Raw genomic sequence first — 18,706 nt, forward strand, 5'->3', positions numbered from 1 at the left:
TTTACCATAGCCTAGGCTCAAGCGATCCTCCTGCCTCAGTCTCCCAAAGTGCTGGGATTACAAGTGTGAGACACTGAGCCTGGCCTCAAATTACTTTTAACATAATAGCTCTACAATCTTCCTTCATTACTATTTTTACTTAGCATTTTATTTAGTCCTGCTTGTTCAGCACAATCGGAACTGTTTTAAGAGTATTAGCTGCTTCATGAATCAAAGAGAAGTCATTCTATCTTGACATTCCCATAATTCCCATCACTGTAGTATCTGGGCACAGAGAACAAGATGATCTACAGCTGTGTTACCCACAGGGTTGAAGGATTTAGGAAATAGTTTCTAGGACTATTTGACTCTCATTCACCCAACATGGACTGAATGTCTATGTGACTGATACTACACTAGGCTCAGTTCACAGAGCTGGAAGAATTTAAGGGTTACTATGCCTATTGACTCCTGCAGGCAACTAATCACTTAAGGATTTCACACCTAGGATTCCTACAGTGTTACTACAAAATAAAACATTTTCTGAAAACATTTTCTGCTTCAGGCTGGGCAAGGTACAACTCAGAATTAATAAATTACTAGTACAGTCCCATCTTACTTCAGTACTCTGACCTTAACTGCTTTCTTCCTTCTCTCAACTCTCCAACTCTCTGGGCTTTCCACATCTTCACCTCTTCCTCCACTCCCTTCGGCAATTTGGATTAGAGAAAAGAAAACAAAGGTGAAAGATGAGACTACAGGCATAATGAACTGTTTAAGGGGAATACAAGGTAAATTGTTCATGAAGATGTCAGAAATAATTATGAAAACTGTCCTAAAGAGGAACTTGAAGGCTGTTTTTCTTCATTTCAAGCTCTTGGCCCTTGTGAGAATAAGCAAATATGTGATACCTGAGTTTATGATTTTACACAAGCCATCTAATGAAATAACATAATTAACTGTAAAGTACTGTATAAAAATACAACATGTTTTATAATTTTAAGGTTTTTTTTTTAACTGAACATGGTGGTGCGTGCCTGTAGTCACAGCTACTGAAGAAGCTGAGGCAGGAGGATCACTTTAGCCCAGGAGTTCAAGACCAGTCTGGACAACATAGTGAGACCCCCCACCTTAGAAAAATAAATAAAATAAAAATTAAAAGCCCTTTAGGTTCACCTAATCAAGCATCCTTATTTAACTGACAAAAATATTAAGACCAAAGGGGTTAAGTCACTTGTCCAAGAACAAATAACAAGTTAACAGAACAAAGAGGAACAGACCCAGTTCCTATTATACCACTTGGCACCAAATTCTCTTCAATTACTTTTGTTTTGGTGGGAAATACACACACACACACACACACACACACACACACACACACACACACCCCACTCACTACGACCACCTCTTCATTTATTTAACTATCTCAGAAAACTAATAATAAAAATATTTTGTGATGTTACAGCAATCCTTGGCTCCCATAAGATTTCAAAAGGCGAGTCAGGTGCGGTGGCTCATGCCTGTAATCTCAGACTTTGGGAAGCCGAGGCGGGTGGAGTACTTGAGGTCAGGAGTACAAAACCAGCCTGGCCAAAAAGGTGAAACCCCACCTCTACTAAAAATGCAAAAATTAGCCAGGCGTGGTGGTGTGCGCCTATAATCCCAGCTACTCGGGAGGCTGAGCTAGAAATCGGGAGGCAGAGGTTGCAGTGAGCCGAGACTCAACCACTGCCCTCCAGCATGGGCGACACGGCAAGACTCTGTCTCAAAAAAAAAAAAAAAAAGATTTCAAAAGGCTCACCAATAGCATTACAAATATAATCTCTCTTCCGATAGAGAAGATATGGTAGTCCGGCCAGGTGCGGTGGCTCACACCTATAATCCCAGCACTTTGGGAGGCTGAAGCAGATGGATCACGTGAGGTCAGGAGTTCAAGACCAGCCTGGTCAATGTGGTAAAACCCCACCTCTACTAAAAATACAAAAATTAGCCGGGCATGGTGGCACGTGCTTGTAGTCCCAGCTACTCAGGAGGCTGAGGCAGGAGAATCGCTTGAACCCAGGAGGTGGAGGTTTCAGTGAGCTGAGATTGTGCCACTGAACTCCAGCCTGGACGACAGAGCAAGACTCTGTCTTAAAAAAAAAAAAAGACCAGGCGCGGTGGCTCATGCCTATAATCCCAGCACTTTGGGAGGCCAAGGCGGGCAGATCACGAGATCAAGAGATGGAGACCATTCTGGCCAACACGGTGAAACCCTGCCTCTACTAAAAGTACAAAAATTAGCTGGATGTGGTGGCACACACCTGTAGTCACCAGCTACTTGGGAGGCTGAGAAAGAGAATCGCTAGAAACCAGTAGGCAGAGGTTGCAGTGAGCTGAGATCGCGCCACTGCACTCCAGCCTGGTGACAGAGCAAGACTCTGTCTCAAAAAAAAAAAAAAAAAGAGAGATATTGCAACATCTCTAAAAACTTTCATAGTTATCAAAGAAATAAATACCTAAACTTTTGTACTGTAATAACTAGAAAACCAAAGAATGTGTGTTGTCTAAAGCAATCTAGTAAGATACCTAGTCAATCAAAATGCTATAATCACTCCAAGTAATGTTTTCAATTATATATTTTTATACCTTCTGAGTCACTGGAGCAGCAGAAGCAGTAGGAATCTCATATATCTGTATTTCTAATGTGGAGGGGAAGGCTGGTACAATTTTACTACGAAAAGGTTTCATGCTTAGTAATGGCTACTTTAAAAAAAAAAAAAAAAAAAAAAAGATAAGACCATCATACAATGCTCAATAGTCCCTAAAAGAGATCAAAACAAGTTAAGGCCATTAGAAAGCTCTTTATCAACTTATATATTATAGAAATGAAAAATTAAAGATAATAAAGTCAAAGAAAATTACTCAAAAGTATTCTTCTAATTAACAAACACAAAATTCAGTTATAGCACAAAGCTTCAGAGAAATATAATAAACAGAATATACCCTTTTTTTTTTTTTTGAGAGAGTCTTGCTCTGTTGCCCAGGCTGGAGTGCAGTGGCTCAATCTCAGCTCACTGCAACCTCCACCTCCCGGTTCAAGCGAGATACTCCTGCCTCAGCCTCCCAAGTAGCTGGGATTATAGGTATGTGCACCCACACCTAATTTTTTTTTTTTGAGACAGAGTTTTGCTCTTATTGTCCAGGCTGGAGTGCAATGGCTCAATCTCAGCTCACTGCAACCTTCCCCTCTGGGTTCAAATGATTCTCCTGCCTCAGCCTCCCTAGTAGCTGGGATTACAGGCATGTGCAACCACACCCAGCTAATTTTTGTATTTTTAGTTGGGATGGGGTTTCTCCATGTTGGTCAAGCTGGTCTCAAACTCCTGACCTCAGGTGATCTGCCCGCCTCAGCCTCCCAAAGTGCTGGGATTACAGGCGTGAGCCACTGCACCCAGTCTTTTTTTTTTTTTTTTTTTTTTTTTTTGTATTTTTAGTAGAGACAGGGTTTCACCACGTTGTCCAGGCTGGTCTTGAACTCCTGACCCCAAGTGATCCACCCACCTCAGCCTCCCAAAGTGCTGGGATTACAGGCGTGAGCCACAGCGCCCAGCCCAGAATATGTCCTTTCAACAAATATTTTCATACTGCTATGCAAATCATTCAAATTCTATGGAACAGAGTAGGGGAAGCAGGCACATGAAAATAAGGTAGGCATCTGATTTTTGATATATAAATTTTAAAATAAAAAAAATTTTTTGCATGACACATGTATACCTATGTAACAAATCTGTACATTCTGCACATGTATCCCAGAACTTAAAGTAAAATTTTTTTACAAAAATTTGTTTTGGCCAGGCACAGTGCCTCACATCTATAATCCCAGCACTTTGGGAGGCCAAGGCAGGAGGATCACTAGAAGCCTGGAGTTTGAGACCAGTCTGGGCAACATAGCAAGACCCTCACCTCTACAAAAAATTTTAAAATTATGCAGGTGGCTGGGTGTGGAGGCTCATGCTTGTAATCCCAGCACTTTGGGAGGCTGAAGCGGGCAGATTATGAGGTCAGGAGTTCAAGATCAGCCTGGCCAACATGGTGAAACCCCATCTCTACTAAAAATACAAAAATTAGCTGGGCATGGTGGCATGTCCATGTAATTCCAGCTACTGGGGAGGCTGAGGCAGGAGAACTGCTTGAACCAGAACCCAGGAGGCAGAGGTAGCAGTGAGTTGAGATCACGCCACTGCACTCCAGCCTGGGCTACAGAGCAAGATTCCATCTCAAAAAAAAAAAAAAATTATCCAAGCATGGCAGTGCATGCCTGTAGTCCCAGATACTCAGGAGGCTGGGGCAGGAGGATCCCTTCAGCTCAGGAGTTCGAGGCTACAGTGATTTATAATGGTGCCACTGGACTCTGGCCTGGGTGACAGAGGAAGATCTTGTCTTTAGAAAAGTTTTAATTTCATTAAACAATTTTTTAAAATCACAAATTTTAAATCAGGTCAAAACTTAAAATTGTAGCAGGTCAGCACAGTTTTAAATACAAAATTAGAGGCATAGAAAAAAAGCATATTTAACATGATTGTAAAAAGGAACACTCAGCAAAGGTCAAGAAATAAAGTTTCAGTGCCTGAGTAATAAAGTCAGACAGATCTTGAATTGAATGGCCTTTCTACTGGTAGTGATAGTCTACATTCAATCACCAAGTTCTATCAGTTCTACTTCCTAAATCTCTCTTCTCTCTATTTCCTTTTCTCTATCTACAATGCTACTGTCCTAGTCCAGGCATCTTTTCCTTGGTTCAGTGAGACGCTCCTTACTGGTCCTTCTACCTCTCTGATCCCATTCTTTCCAGCCGGCCTTCATACTGCTGCCAGCATTACCTACCTGATCATCTGATTCTCCCACTTGAAATTCTTCAGAGGCTCACCTATGGGCAAGCAGTATTTTTTCAAACTGTGGCTTAAGATGTAAAATCAATTTAGGTCTCAACCAGTATTACTTTAACAAAACAGAACAGAAACTATATAAAATACATAGTAAAAATATTATTTCATGAAACTTTTCTTTAGGTTTTTGTTTTTTTGGTTTTTTTTGAGACAGAGTCTTGCTGTCACCCAGACTGAAATGCAGTGATTTCTGCTCACTGCAGCCTTCGCCTCCTGGGTTCAAGCAATTCTCATGTCTCAGCCTCTGGAGTAGCTGGGATTACAGGTGTATGCCACCATGCTAGGCTAATTTTTGTATTAGGTTGATTTCACCATGTTGCCCAGTCTGGTCTCAAACTCCTGGCCTCAAGTGATCTGCCTGCCTCCACCTCCTCAAGTACTGGGATTACAGGCGTGAGCCACCATGCCCAGACACTTTTCTTTAGTTTTATGTGTGTACAATGCATACACATAACTGGGCCACAGTGTAAAATGTACTTCTACTGTGAGTTGAGTTAAAAACAAAACATAAAAACACTGACCTACAGAATAAAATTTCAATTTCTTCAGAAGTCCCTTCATAGTCTGATCCCTCATCATAGAAACAGCGGTTAAGAGACAGGATCTGAAGCCACTGTTTGGGTTTATATGCTAGGTGTGACATCTGCTAGCTGTGTGATCATGGGTAAGTCATTTACGGTGTATCACTTAGCAGCTGTGACCCTGGGCAAATCATTTAACTCAGTAGGTAACTTAGTTTCACTACCTATAAAATGAGGATAAAAACAGTACCTCATAGTGTATCACAAGAATTAAATGAGATAATCTACATGAAATTCTTGGCACACGATATACTTGAAAAATACTATCATTGGCATAACTACTATTGTCCAGCCTAATCTCCAGCTATTCTTGCCCATACTCCAGTTGTAACAAACCAATGGCTGCTTCTCAAATACATCTTACTCGCTCATGAGGTCACGTCAGATTGGTGCTGCCCGGAATGCTGACCATGCTTTTCCGGTCACATTATATTTCCAAATGTTTGCTTTTTATTTTTTTGTTCTTTTTTTGAGACAGTTTCACTCTTGTTGCCCAGGATGGAGTGCAATGGCACCATGTCGGCTCACTGCAACCTCTGCCTCCAGGTTCAAGTGATTCTCCTGCCTCAGCCTCCTGAGTAGCTGGGATTACAGGCACACACCACCACGCCCAGCTAATTTTTGTATTTTTTTAGTAGGGATGGGGTTTCCCCATGTTGGCCAGGCTGGTCTTGAGCTCCTGACCTCAGGCGACCCACTCGCCTCAGCCTCCCAAAGTGTTGGGATTACAGGCCTGAGCCACTACGCCTGGCCCGAAATGTTTCCTCTTAAGCAAGACCTCTTCTGTGAAGCCTTCCTCAGCTCTCACAGGTAGGTCCTAAGTGCTCCCGCTTAACCTTCTTTAGAAAAAAAAAAGGAGCACAGCCACTTACAGTCTGTTTCTACAATGTCTCCTGGCCAGACTGTGAACTCTTTTACGACCAGCACAAAGGCATTTCTCCAATGCTCACGGCAGTGCCTCATAAAATGCAGGAGTTCCACAGATATTTTCTGAATATCTCCAAGTTACCAAACCTTTCTAAGTCTTCATTTTCCATCTGTACAATGGGAATACTATTTTGCCAGAAGGACTGTTGTAGAGTACTCTAGAGAATGTTATAAAAGCATCTGGTATAGAAGCAACTCAATCATTACCAGGTTTACTGGGTGAGACTTATTTTTTCTTTTTCTTTCTTTTTTTTTTTTTTTTTTGAGACACAGTCTTGCTCTGTCACCCATGATGGAGTGCAGTGGTATGAACTCGGGTCACTGCAACCTCTGCCTCCCAGGTTCCAGCAATTCTCCTGCCTCAGCCTTCCAAGTGGCTGGAATTACGGCACCCCCCACCATGACTGGCTAATCTTTTTTTTGTTTTTTGTATTTTTAATAGAGATGGGGGGGGGGTTCACTATGTTGGCCAGGCTGGTCTTGAACTCCCGACCTCAGGTGATTCCCCCATCTCGGTATCCCAAAAGGCTGGAATTACAGGCACGAGCCACAGCACCCAGCTGGGTGGAATATTTTAGAAATCCAAACTAAATTAGGAATATCTCCAAGAGGCAAATATCTCAGACCTCTAACAGCTAACACCTGGAGGGGAGGGTGAGGAAAGAGATTTAAGAAAGGTAATCAGTGGGAAGGATGTCAAGATCTCTTGAAGGAAAACAGCAGTAGATGCTTGAGGAAGAACATGCTAAAGGAGCAGAAATGAAAAGGAAGGATGAACCACACTGACCCCCAGAACAGTACAGTTTTCATTCTAGCCAGACTTAGGCTTAAATCCAAAACATGTGTCCTGGCTTTCAGTGCATCCCTAGCACTAAACCAGTTTATAACACTTAAACTATACAACTGGGATAATACCTCTCATAGGGTTATGGTAAAAAATTAAATGAAGTAACAATGTCCTCAGGTCTTAGATGGTTTCTTCTGTGTCTATTCCTCTATCTGTAGAAACCAAGTGGTTCAAGCTAACCTATATGCTCTCTTATTATCTGACAACTTATCAGTCACACTAACTTTCTCTGAACTAAAGTTTAAAGCAGATATTAATACAGTGCTCTTAAACATCCTCTAACATTACTTACCATAGAAAAGAGGTACAAAGTAGGCCTGTCTCAGCAGGCAAAAAAGAAGTTTAAATGATACTGATACCTACAAGGCAGTAGAGTTCAGGACTGTACATTTCTAACTGTCTTCTACACAGTCTCAAACACCTAATGGACTCCTCAGCAATTTTCTGATGATTATTACAAACACTCCCCAAACAATAAAGTGGAAAATAAATAGCAAGAAAAAATACATAAAAACTGAAAACTTTAGGAATAAAGCATAAAAATTAATACTCACTCTTCTGGATTAATAAATAGTATTAACGTCATTAAAGAACATTTGGAAAAGGCTCATATCTTTGAGATGTCAAAATGCAATGTCATATCATCAAATTATTCCAGAACTGCATTAGAAAAAGTTCACCTTTAGCATGCTTTAGACCCAATTGGTGATAAAATTTATGAAGCTATATTTTTATCAATATAAAAGATTCAAGTGTGTACACAGTTTATGGACCAATAATTCACTAAACTTATTAAAATTAATTTGCTTGAAGTCAACTTTCATTTTTACACAGGCTAACTGCAAGCATTTAACTAAGTGCAATGAAATAAATGCATTGTTTCCCTTTTGTGTTCAACTACAGAGGAAAGATTTTTTAACAGTTATTATCAAGCTTAATCTAAATCAGAGGGTAATTATTTGAGACTGACTTTGAAGTTAGGTACTTTAAGAATTTGGCCGGGCACAGTGGCTCACACCTTGTAATCCCAACATTTTCAAAGGCTGAAGTGGGGGGATCACCTGAAGCCAGGAGTTCAAGACCAGCCTGGCCAACATGGTAAAATCCTGTCTCTAATAAAAATACAAAAAATTAGTCCAGCGTGGTGGCAGGTGCCTGTAATCCCTGCTACTCAGGAGGCTGAGACAGGAGAATCGCTTGAACTCTGGGGGCAGAGGCTGCAGTGAGCCAAGATCACACCATTGCACTCCAGCCTGGGCAACAAGAGCAAAACTCCATCTCGAAAAAAAAAAGATTTTGACCCCAATCCACTTTTTAGAACCACTCTCAGCTTAAGTGTTTTTTTTTTTTTTGTTTTTTTGTTTTTTTTTTTTTTTTTTTTTTGAGACGGAGTCTCGCTCTGTCGCCCAGGCTGGAGTGCAGTGGCCGGATCTCTGCTCACTGCAAGCTCCGCCTCCCGGGTTTACGCCATTCTCCTGCCTCAGCCTCCCGAGTAGCTGGGACTACAGGCGCCCGCCACCTCGCCCGGCTAGTTTTTTGTATTTTTTTAGTAGAGACGGGGTTTCACCGGGTTAGCCAGGATGGTCTCAAAGAATTGTGTAATTTAGCAGGAAAACTAATTGAACAGGAAAATCAGAAGATGCGTGACCCATTTCCAGTTCTGTATTAACATGCTGAGCTACTAAGAAAAAAACCATTTCGGCTGGGTGCAGAGGCTCACACCTGTAATCCCAGCACTTTGGGAGGCCAAGACGCGCAGATCACCTAAGGTCAGTAGTTCAAGACCACCCTAACCAACATGGTGAAACCCCATCTCTACTAAAAATACAAAAGTCGGCAGGGGGCGGTGGCGCACACCTGTAGTCCCAGGCACTCAGGAGGCTGGGGCAGCAGAATCACTTGAACCCAGGAAGCAGATTGCAGAGAGCCGAGATAGCACCACTGCACTCCAGCATGGACGACAGAGTGACTCCATCTCAAAAAAAACAAAAAGCCATTTCACTGCTCATACTCTTGTTCCCTCAATATAAGGTCTTACTGAACTCTAAACACTAAGGTTCTTTTTTTTCCTTTTTTCGGGACGGAGTATTGCTCTGTCACCCAGGCTGGAGTGCAGTGGCATGATCTCGGCTCACTGCAACCTCCGTCTCCCAGGTTCAAGCAATTCTCCTGCCTCAGCCTCCTGAGTAGCAGGGATTACAGGTGCACGCCACCACACCCGGCTCATTTTTTTGTATTTTTAGTAGAGACGGGGTTTCACCATGTTGGTCAGGCTGGTCTCAAACTCCTGACCTCGTGATCCGCCCACCTCGGCCTCGCAAAGTGCTGGGATTACAGGCATGAGCCACCGTGCCCGGCCAACTCTTAAGATTCTTTAAAGTGCACAACTTCCACAGTAACATCTTAGTTTTCCTAACATGTTATCCTAGTAATTCTAATATATCCACGAGCCATGGTATGGCATTAATCAAAGAATAAAGGGTTCGGGCATGGTGGTTCACCCTCTAATCCCAGTACTTTGGGAGGCCAAGGCAGGAGGACTGCCTGAGCCAAGGAGCTCGAGACCAACCTGGGCAACATAGTGAGACTTCATCTCTACAAAAAATTTAAAAATTAGCCCAGTGTGATGACTTGTGCCTGTAGTCCTAGCTATTCAAAAGGCTGAGGCTGGAGGATCACTTGAGCCCAGGAGTTCAAGGCTACAGTGAGCCGTGATCACACTACTATATTCCAGCATGGGTGACAGAGTGAGACCTTGTCTCAAAAAAAGAGAATAAAGGGCTGAGCATGGTGGCTCACGCCTGTAATATCAGCACTTTGGGAGGCCGAGGCAGGCCAATCACCTGAGGTCAGGAGTTCAAGACCAGTCTGGCCAACATGGTGAAACCTCGTCACTACTAACAATACAAAAATTAGCTGGGCGTGGTAGCGCGTGCCTTTAGCCCCATCTACTCGGGAGGCTAAGGCAGAAGAATTGCTTGAACCCGAGAGGCAGAGGTTGCAGTGAGTCAAGACTGCACCACTGTACTCCAGCCTGGGCGACAGAGTGAGGCTCTGTCTCAAAAAAAGGATAGAAGATTCAAAGGCTGACTATTAGCCTTTGAATCCTCTATTCTAACAGCTATCCTGAGATATTAAAAGGTAATCTTGGCCTTAATCACAGGAAAACAAACAGTAATTTTTAAGAAAATCTATAGGGATGCAAAGCTAAAACATAAGAAGAAATAAAAACATCCCAGCGGTTGATAGCAAATCATTTTTTTAGGGCTGCGTCATGTTTGAAGTTGAAATCAAAACAGCATTTCATTGATAACATTATCTGAATGATTTCCTACCAATGTATTGCCTTTGACTTACACCACTCTTGATGCTGTATTTTCTATTTAGATTTCATGTTAAAGAGTTACATGAAGCATAAAGAAAAGCCACTTGGGACTTAGAAAAGTTCAAATAATCAGAATTTTAAGATATCCAAGATCATTTATTCAGATATTTTATGAGTTTTAAAATAAGCAAGATTTTGTGCTGGATGTGGTAGTTCATGCCTGTAATCCCAGCACTCTGGGAGGCTACAGTGAGAGGATCTATTGAAGCCAGGAGTTAAGAAACCAGCCTGGGCAACATAACAAGACTGTTTCTAAAAAAAAAAAAAAAAAAGTCTTTTTATGAGCTAGGCATGGTGACACATGCCTATATACACAGCTACTCAGGAGGCTGAAATGGGAGGACTGCTTAAGCCCAGGAGTAGAGGGCTCCAGCAAGCTACGACCATACCACTGCATTGTAGCCTGGTTAAGAGAACAAGACTGTCTCTAAAAAATATATATAAAAAAAAAAAAAGAATGGTTGCTTCCTTAAAAATAAAAGAAGTCGGCCAGGCGCGGTGGCTCACACCTGTAATCCCAACACTTTGGGAGGCCGAGGTGGGTGGATCACGAGGTGAGGAGTTCAAGACTAGCCTGACCAACATGGTAAAACCCTGCCTCTACTAAAAATACAAAAAAATTAGGCAGGTGTGGTGGTGCGCACCTGTAATCCCAGTACTCGGGAGGCTGAGGCAAGAGAAACACTTGAACCCGGTAGACGGAGGTTGCAGTGAGCCGAGATCATCCCACTGCACTCCAGCCTGGGCAACAGAGTGAGACTCTTGTCTCAAAAAAAAAAAAAAAAAAAAAAAAAATAGAAGAAGTCTGGCCTGGGTGCAGTGGCTCATGCCTTTTATCTCTGCACTTTGGGAGGCCGAGGCAGGTGGGTTACCCGAGGCCAGGAGCTCAAGACCAGCTTGGCCAGCACGGCAAAACCCCGTCTCTACTAAAAATACAAAAATTAGCCAGGCATGGTGGCACGCACCTATAAGCCCAGCTACTTGGGAGGCTGAGACAGGAAAATCACTTGAACCTAGGAGGTGGAGGCTGCAGTGAGCAGAGATCACGCCACTGCACTCCAGCCTGGGCAACAGAGCAAGACTCCATCTAAAAAAAATAAATAAACAGAAGTCTGTTCTTAAACATATTTATCCAGAACTCTCAAAATCTTAATATAGAATAAACCAACAAATGTGGAATCTGATTCAAACATATATTTGTAACAATCTGGGTAATTACTATACTTTTGCTGGCTATTGTCAGAAAGCTAGTGACCACTGCTGAGCTACTCCAGTGGTACCAACTCTTTCCATCAATCCACCATAAAGAAGTGTAATATACAACCAAAGACAGTACTGGCAATACTAAGCTTAAAGCAATTCTCCAAATGTGGTTACCTAAGGAAGGCTATTAAGCAAGCCAAACCGGGGGTAGTGGGATAGGAAGAGGAGATAAAGGGCATATCTTTTCCCCAGCAAGCAGAAAAAAGGGGTACATAGCTAATTAATGCTTGGCTGAGTGTCACCTATGTACCCAGCATTGTGCTAGAGTCTATGAGCCACAAAGGTAATAAGATACACATCATCGCTTTATCTCCCCAGTAAGATCAGATGCCTACAAATAAAACATTTAGAAAACATGTCGGTGTCAATCTGTGTCCTAAAGATAATAAATCTCATCAGAATTCAGAGAGGACAGAATAAAAATAGAAAAGGGTTAAGAATCAGGAATTACACAAATCAAGATTCAAACTAGGAATTTTTTTTTCTCTACACATTTAGAGAAATTTTTCTAGTAATGAACTATAGAAATTATCCCTGAAAGTATCATCTTCACACTAGGAATTCTTGAATCCATCTCCATTTAAAGGAATTTTAGGCCAGATGCAGTGGCTTACGCATATAATACTAGCTCTTTGGGAGGATGAGTCCAGGAGTTCGAGATCAGCCTGGTAGAAATACCCTGTCTCTACCAAAAAAAAAAAATTTTTTTTTTGAGATGGAGTTTCGTTCTTTCGCCCAGGCTGGAGTGCAGTGGCGTGATCTTGGTTCACTACAACCTCCACCTTCTAGTTTCAAGTGATTCTCCTGCCTCAGCCTCCCGAGTAGCTGGGACTACAGGCACCTGCCACCATGTCCAGCTAATTTTTGCATTTTTAGTAGAGACGGGGTTTCACCATGTTGGCCAGGCTGGTCTCCAACTCCTGACCTCCTGATTTGCCCGCCTCAGCCCCCCTAGTTGCTGGGATTACAGGTGTGAGCCACTGTGCCCAGCCAAAAAAAATTTTTTTAATTAGCTGGGCACGGTGGTACACATTACTTGGGGAGGCCGAGGTGGGAGGACAGCTTGAGTCCAGGAGTTCAAGATTGCAGTGAGCTGTGATAGTGTCAATGAATTCCAGCCTAGGTGAGAAAGCGAGACCTTGTATCAAAAAAAAAAAAAGTAAAGGAATTTTAATCCTTGGTCTGTTCGTAACCACAAACATAACTTAACAGTCACTTTCCTCAGTTTATTAGGTTTCCTCACGTGTAAAGTGAGAATGTTAGATTCAAAGGGAATTGTACATCACAGTCTGTAACCTGAAATGAACCTTAGAGGCTACAGGAGTGACTGGGGTGATAAAGGCTGAAATTCAGCTACAAAAAATCCATAAAGGTTTAGTACGGATGTATGGGACAGTGCAGAGACTAGCTTAAGTACAACAGAGTATTTGTGCTGGGATGAATCTGGCATAAGATTGGGCCAGACCATGAGGAACTCAATTAAAGAATTAGGACCTGCCTCTATATCAGGCAATGTAACCTGTTAAAACTTTCAGGTTAAGCTGAAACAATGTCACTGCCAAAAGAACTGTGATGTGTAAAGTAGAGCAAGTCAGTCACAAACTGTAACAGGACAATGACAGACTTAAGTAAAAGATGTAGTAATTCAGCATAGCCGTTAACTGCTAGAAAATGCCAACAGTGGGGCTGTCATAATCAGACATGAAACAGTTTGTTTTAGCAATGGAATTACACAGCTCACAGTGAAAGGCAGTTCCTCTTCGAAGAACCATCCTTAAAAATAGCAGCCACCTTCACTAACCATACAGAAAAGCAGGCAACAAACATTTTACATCAGTTTTGGTTACAGTCACAAGCTGGAAAGAAGGAAAAAAATTACACTAGATGGTGCTAAAAATATTGAATAAGCCCCTGTACCTTTACTCTTATTTACTCAGTTGAAAGATATAATGGAGAAGGGGGAGGGGACGAACTAAGTTTATAACTTCATAATTGCACTTACCAACTAGCTGAGCTACTGTATTGCTTTGGACTCATTCTCGAAACTTGGAAAACATGAATTTCTCACTCAAAAAATTAGGCAGTGCTGTAGCTGGTTATGCCCCCCGGTTGTAATTTACCATACCATACAGCAGAACAAAAGTGGCACAAACTGGACTTGTGATCCAGTCCAATGCAGACTGCCATCTGCTGCACATACACAGGATGTCTCCCAAGCAAGATTCAACCTTAGTGTCTCTCAGGGAACTTTACCAGAACATCTATTCTTTCTGGTAAGCTGTTTGCTTCCATATTCACCTAAAATATGTACTCAAATCAACCCTACTTACAGGAGAATTCCCATTCATGGGGTTTTGAAATGGCAATACTTTCCTAACGGACAATAGGACATTTTACAAGGTAGTAGAGAGATGTAAAGGAGCATTTGCACTTTACAATAAAAGGAACACAATAAGGGGTGAGAATATCTCAGATGAGTGTGAGTCCAAAAACTGTTACATATTAGGTAACATAACCTTGGCCAAGCCTCTCTCTGTTCAGGGTCTCAATATCTTCTAAATGGAATGTCTTGTAAGGAATCACAGACTATCCTATGGAAACAGCTGTATATATGATGGCTTCAGAAGAACTGTAGAAAAATAAAAAGTCTGTTTATATATTTTAAATAATCAGGTTCGATTTTTTTCAAAATCTTACAATTCTAAATTCATGTACAAGTCACCATTCCCATAACATTCCTGCCTTTTAGAAATAACATTTCATTTGAATTGTGCTTTCAGTTACAAATTCAGCACTTCATTTTTACCCACCCTAGAATAGCACAGAGAACACCTTCATGAAGCATCCCCACAAGGGAGACACTCACAGCCTGACAAATTTGCATAATGGAAAATATACAAGGCACAAATTTTTTAAAATGCTAAATGAATATCACACCCAAACAGTCTTAAAAACTGTGCAAAGTCAGAAGATGTCTTATTAAAATATGGACTTAAGGACAACTTGGGAAGCCTTTAAATAGTTCGAGGAAAAGGGGAATGCAATCAAAATTTGGGGTGGCCTTATGTTTTTAAGAGAACAAAACACATAACTGGAGGCTACGAAACAAGCAAATTAAATTGAACTGTGGAAAAGCTCGGCTCTCACCCAAAAGCTTCAGCAAAGCAATATGCCAGTATGCCAAATAAAAAGAGGTACAATCTTCTCACAAGAATGAGGATAGAGTCCATACCTATGACTAATAATAATACCACCTTGCTTGTGCAGAGCATTAGGTCTTTTCATAGCTCTTTCAGATACTTGATTTTGATGTTGGCATTGGCCTTAGGAGTATCCTCTCTGAAGAGCTCCAGTTCAGTTTTCTCTTAAGAGCTATGATCAGAACAAGGCAGGTGATGTGTTTATTGAGGGTTGAAGGTACTATTGTAGTTTCTCCTATCAGGCTGTTTACAGTGATCCTCTAATAACCACACTATACAACTCAGCCCCAGGAAATAAAACCTACATTCTTTCCCTCAGAGGTGGCCAGAGACCAACACATACAGGTCTAGAAAGTCCAAGGGAAGGAAACCTCCTGACTTGTTAGGTTAAGAACTCCATGCCAAATTCATCTCTTGCAACTGAAAAAAGAAATCTCTCTCACACTCTGTCTCTCTCTCACACACACACACTCACCCAAGAGTGTTCAAACAGAAATCCTCTTTTTCTGCCAGCCAATGAAACCCAGCAACAACTGGTTAATACAACCACCAAATCTCTGCCTCTGCCAATAACTTGTCATATTCGCTTCTCCTGTGCCTGCTGCCCACCCTTCCCGCTCAGGTACGCGTGAACACGCTTATACAGTAACCCTCGAAAGGACCCCCAAAAGCACCTTTAAGAACCCGAGAGGATGGAGCTTGCCTCCTGAAGCAATGCAGCATCCATCTCGAGGGAGCTGGTTCCCCCCGCACACACACACACAGGAAGTCACAGAGAGGGATAAAGTTTGATTTTCCTTCTTGCCCGACCCCTCTGGAACGAGAGAGGACGCGGGGCGGCCCCGCTGGGGTCCTGGGCTGCTCTCCGGGGCAGCTCCCAGCAGCATGGCACTGCCACTCTCCTGGCACACACAAGGCGGCCGCGGCAACTCAGGACTCCCCAACCCGCCCAGAGGAGGAGGGAAAGGGGACAACTTCCACCGGGCTCCGTTCGGGAGCCTTGGGGCAGGGTTGTAAAGAACGAAGAAGGGAGGGACCGAGATTGGGGGTGGGTCAGGGAGAGGTTCAAGTCCCGTGCCTTCCCCGCCCTGGTGTCCCCAGTCCTGCGGGAACATCCCCGCCGTCGCCCCTCCTCCTCCTCTCGGCTTCCTCCCGCCCGCCCTCCCTTCCTGGTCGCCGCCGCAGGCGCCTGAAGGGCACGGCGGCTCCTCGGTGCCCGGCAACCTCGGGAGCGGCCGGGAGTTGAGGTAACTCGCCTGCTGCCCCGGCGGCCTGCCCGCCGGCGGCTCCCACACGCCAGCGCCGCCCCGCCCTCCCCGGAGCCTCCGGGCGCGCTCGCTCACCGTCCGGTGGTGCTGCTGCTGCCGGTGGCGGCTGACGCCCAGCCCAGGGAAGCAGCCGGCAGTCAGCGCCCCGCAGCCGCCGGCGCCCCCGCCGCCGCAGCCCCGAGAGGAGAGGAGCAGCAGGAGCGATCTACCTGCGGCGGCCGCCATCTCTCAACTGGAAACGGCGCCGACCCAGGCAGCGCAGCGGACGGTCGGGGCGGAGCTAAGATCCGCCACTCACCGACGCCGAGCCAACTAACGCCCTTGACTGAGTTGATGAGGCGGGGCTTCCTGCAAGGCCCAATCGACAGGCGGGAGAACCACATTGGAAGCTGCCTGTCACTTCCAGAGTTACCTATAGTGGGACATAGTCAATTACGGGCAAATTCTAGGGAACCGGTAATTGGCACCCAAGCCCGTGAAAATAACAGCAATAGAGATGGCATGTTCGGTTCAGCTAATCTTCACCAACGGTAGAACTATGATAAGGGTAACGGGGGATATAGATATTTGTTAAAAGCTTTGTTCTAAGTAGAGTTCTAAGTCAGTGTTCTAAGTTGGCAAAATAGGCACCAAATTAATAACCATTAACTGTATGCTGTAACTCTCAACTACACGCCCAGAGTTATCATTCATAACTGATAATATTTAGATATGCTGAAATTAACCCTGCATCACGGAGTGATCTAATGACTGTGATGTGTAGCATAGGATAGGGGGGGTAGAACGATTACAATATCAAAGTCCCAGAATGAGTACATGCCATCAGAGTGAATTAACAGACCTGTATACATCTCAAATACCCAATTCATTTTTACAGCACCTTTATACTGATATTCTTACACTCTCCAGAAACAGCACTATTTTACCATATTTGACCTTGTGTGCATTTACAGAAACAGAACACAATAATAACGTCATTAAAAATCATATAAGGCCGAGCGCGGTGGCTCACGCCTGTAATCCCAGCACTTTGGGAGGCCGAGGCGGGCGGATCACGAGGTCAGGAGATGGAGACCATCCTGGCTAACACAGTGAAACTCCGTCTCTACTAAAAAATACAAAAAATTAGCCGGGCGTGGTGGTGGGCGTTCGTAGTCCCAGCTATTCGGGAGGCTGAGGCAGGAGAATGGCGTGAACCCGGGAGGCGGAGCTTGCAGTGAGCCGAGATCGCACCACTGCACTCCAGCCTGGGCGACAGAAAGAGACTCCCTCTCAAAAAAAAAAAAAAAAAAAAAAAAATTCACGTAAAAGGCTATTTTAATGATGTTTCATAAATTTGCCAAAATAGCTCTCAGAATACACTTTGGAATAACAATCACTTTCTCGCGAAAAACACTTCTTTCCACTTAAACTCACAATGAGGGCTCCTTGAATACTGCCTAAGAAAAATTTTGGGTCCTGAATTTCCTTAAAAGAGGATTTCCTTGCTATCTGTTTATTATTATGAGCTGATTAAATTCTCACACCTCTTTTTAAAAATCTGGAGCAGGAAAATAGTTCGGGAAGCAAATACAAGCATTATTTTAAATTTTGGAAAACATCTTTGTAGTGTATAGCCTTAGATGATAAATTTAAAACCAAAACAAAACACACACATAAATACGAAGAAAATATTATCACTTGTTCTAAGAATATTCTTTAAAGTTTGACTGAAATGGTACCTTCTTGGCCAAGAATAGCTTAAAAATTACGTGGAAGTTTTTGTTTGTTTAATCCTTATGCCCCACCTACCCCAAAACAGCGAGATGATTGGCTTCTCGGGGTGAGATATCACGTCACTCACCCAAAAGGCTTTATTACCCAACAAATGGAACTTGAGACCTCAAGAATGAGCCCCCATTTAACAGCTGCACACAGTAATCCCCCTCATTGGAAATCCATGACATTCCTGGAACAATTTCCCTTGCAATCATTTTCCACCCATCTATATTTATCCCAACTGCTTTTGATGTACTTTCCCATGCTGTGTCATTTTCTCTCTCACCCCTTCACACCTTCTTACAGAGATCACCATGGATTTGAGTTTTGTTTTTATTTTCTGTGCCTTCACCAGATCTAGCTATGAATCAGGATTGCTCCTTTCATTTCCACTTTCCACTTTAAGAAATTTTACTAGAATTGCCTTTACTCTATTTTTCCAAGTATGAACATTAGATGTGCATCCTGCAGTGAGATTTACTCATGTGCATTAGCAAAAGAACTAAGTAAATAATATTTTTAAGTACACAAACATGAAACTGGAGGTATTAGCAAAAGTTTTCTTCCTAT

The 18,706-nt window shown here is 43.0% G+C and overlaps 1 protein-coding gene and 1 pseudogene across 1 annotated transcript in view; both read right to left on the reverse strand.

Moving 5' to 3' along the window:
* The window catches only part of MCU (mitochondrial calcium uniporter), a 214,206-nt gene extending 197,575 nt beyond the window's left edge, over positions 1 to 16,631 (reverse strand). Inside the window, exon 1 of the mRNA XM_007963100.3 lies at positions 16,454 to 16,631. Coding sequence (XP_007961291.1) covers positions 16,454 to 16,603 — 150 coding nt within the window. The 5' untranslated portion in view covers positions 16,604 to 16,631. The remainder of the gene's footprint in view (positions 1 to 16,453) is intronic.
* LOC119628255 (small nucleolar RNA U3) lies at positions 12,378 to 12,460 on the reverse strand (annotated as a pseudogene).
* Positions 16,632 to 18,706: the final 2,075 nt, after the last annotated feature.

Source organism: Chlorocebus sabaeus, chromosome 9 (genome assembly GCF_047675955.1).
Source record: "Chlorocebus sabaeus isolate Y175 chromosome 9, mChlSab1.0.hap1, whole genome shotgun sequence".
In the NCBI taxonomy this organism is placed as follows: Eukaryota; Metazoa; Chordata; class Mammalia; order Primates; family Cercopithecidae; genus Chlorocebus; species Chlorocebus sabaeus.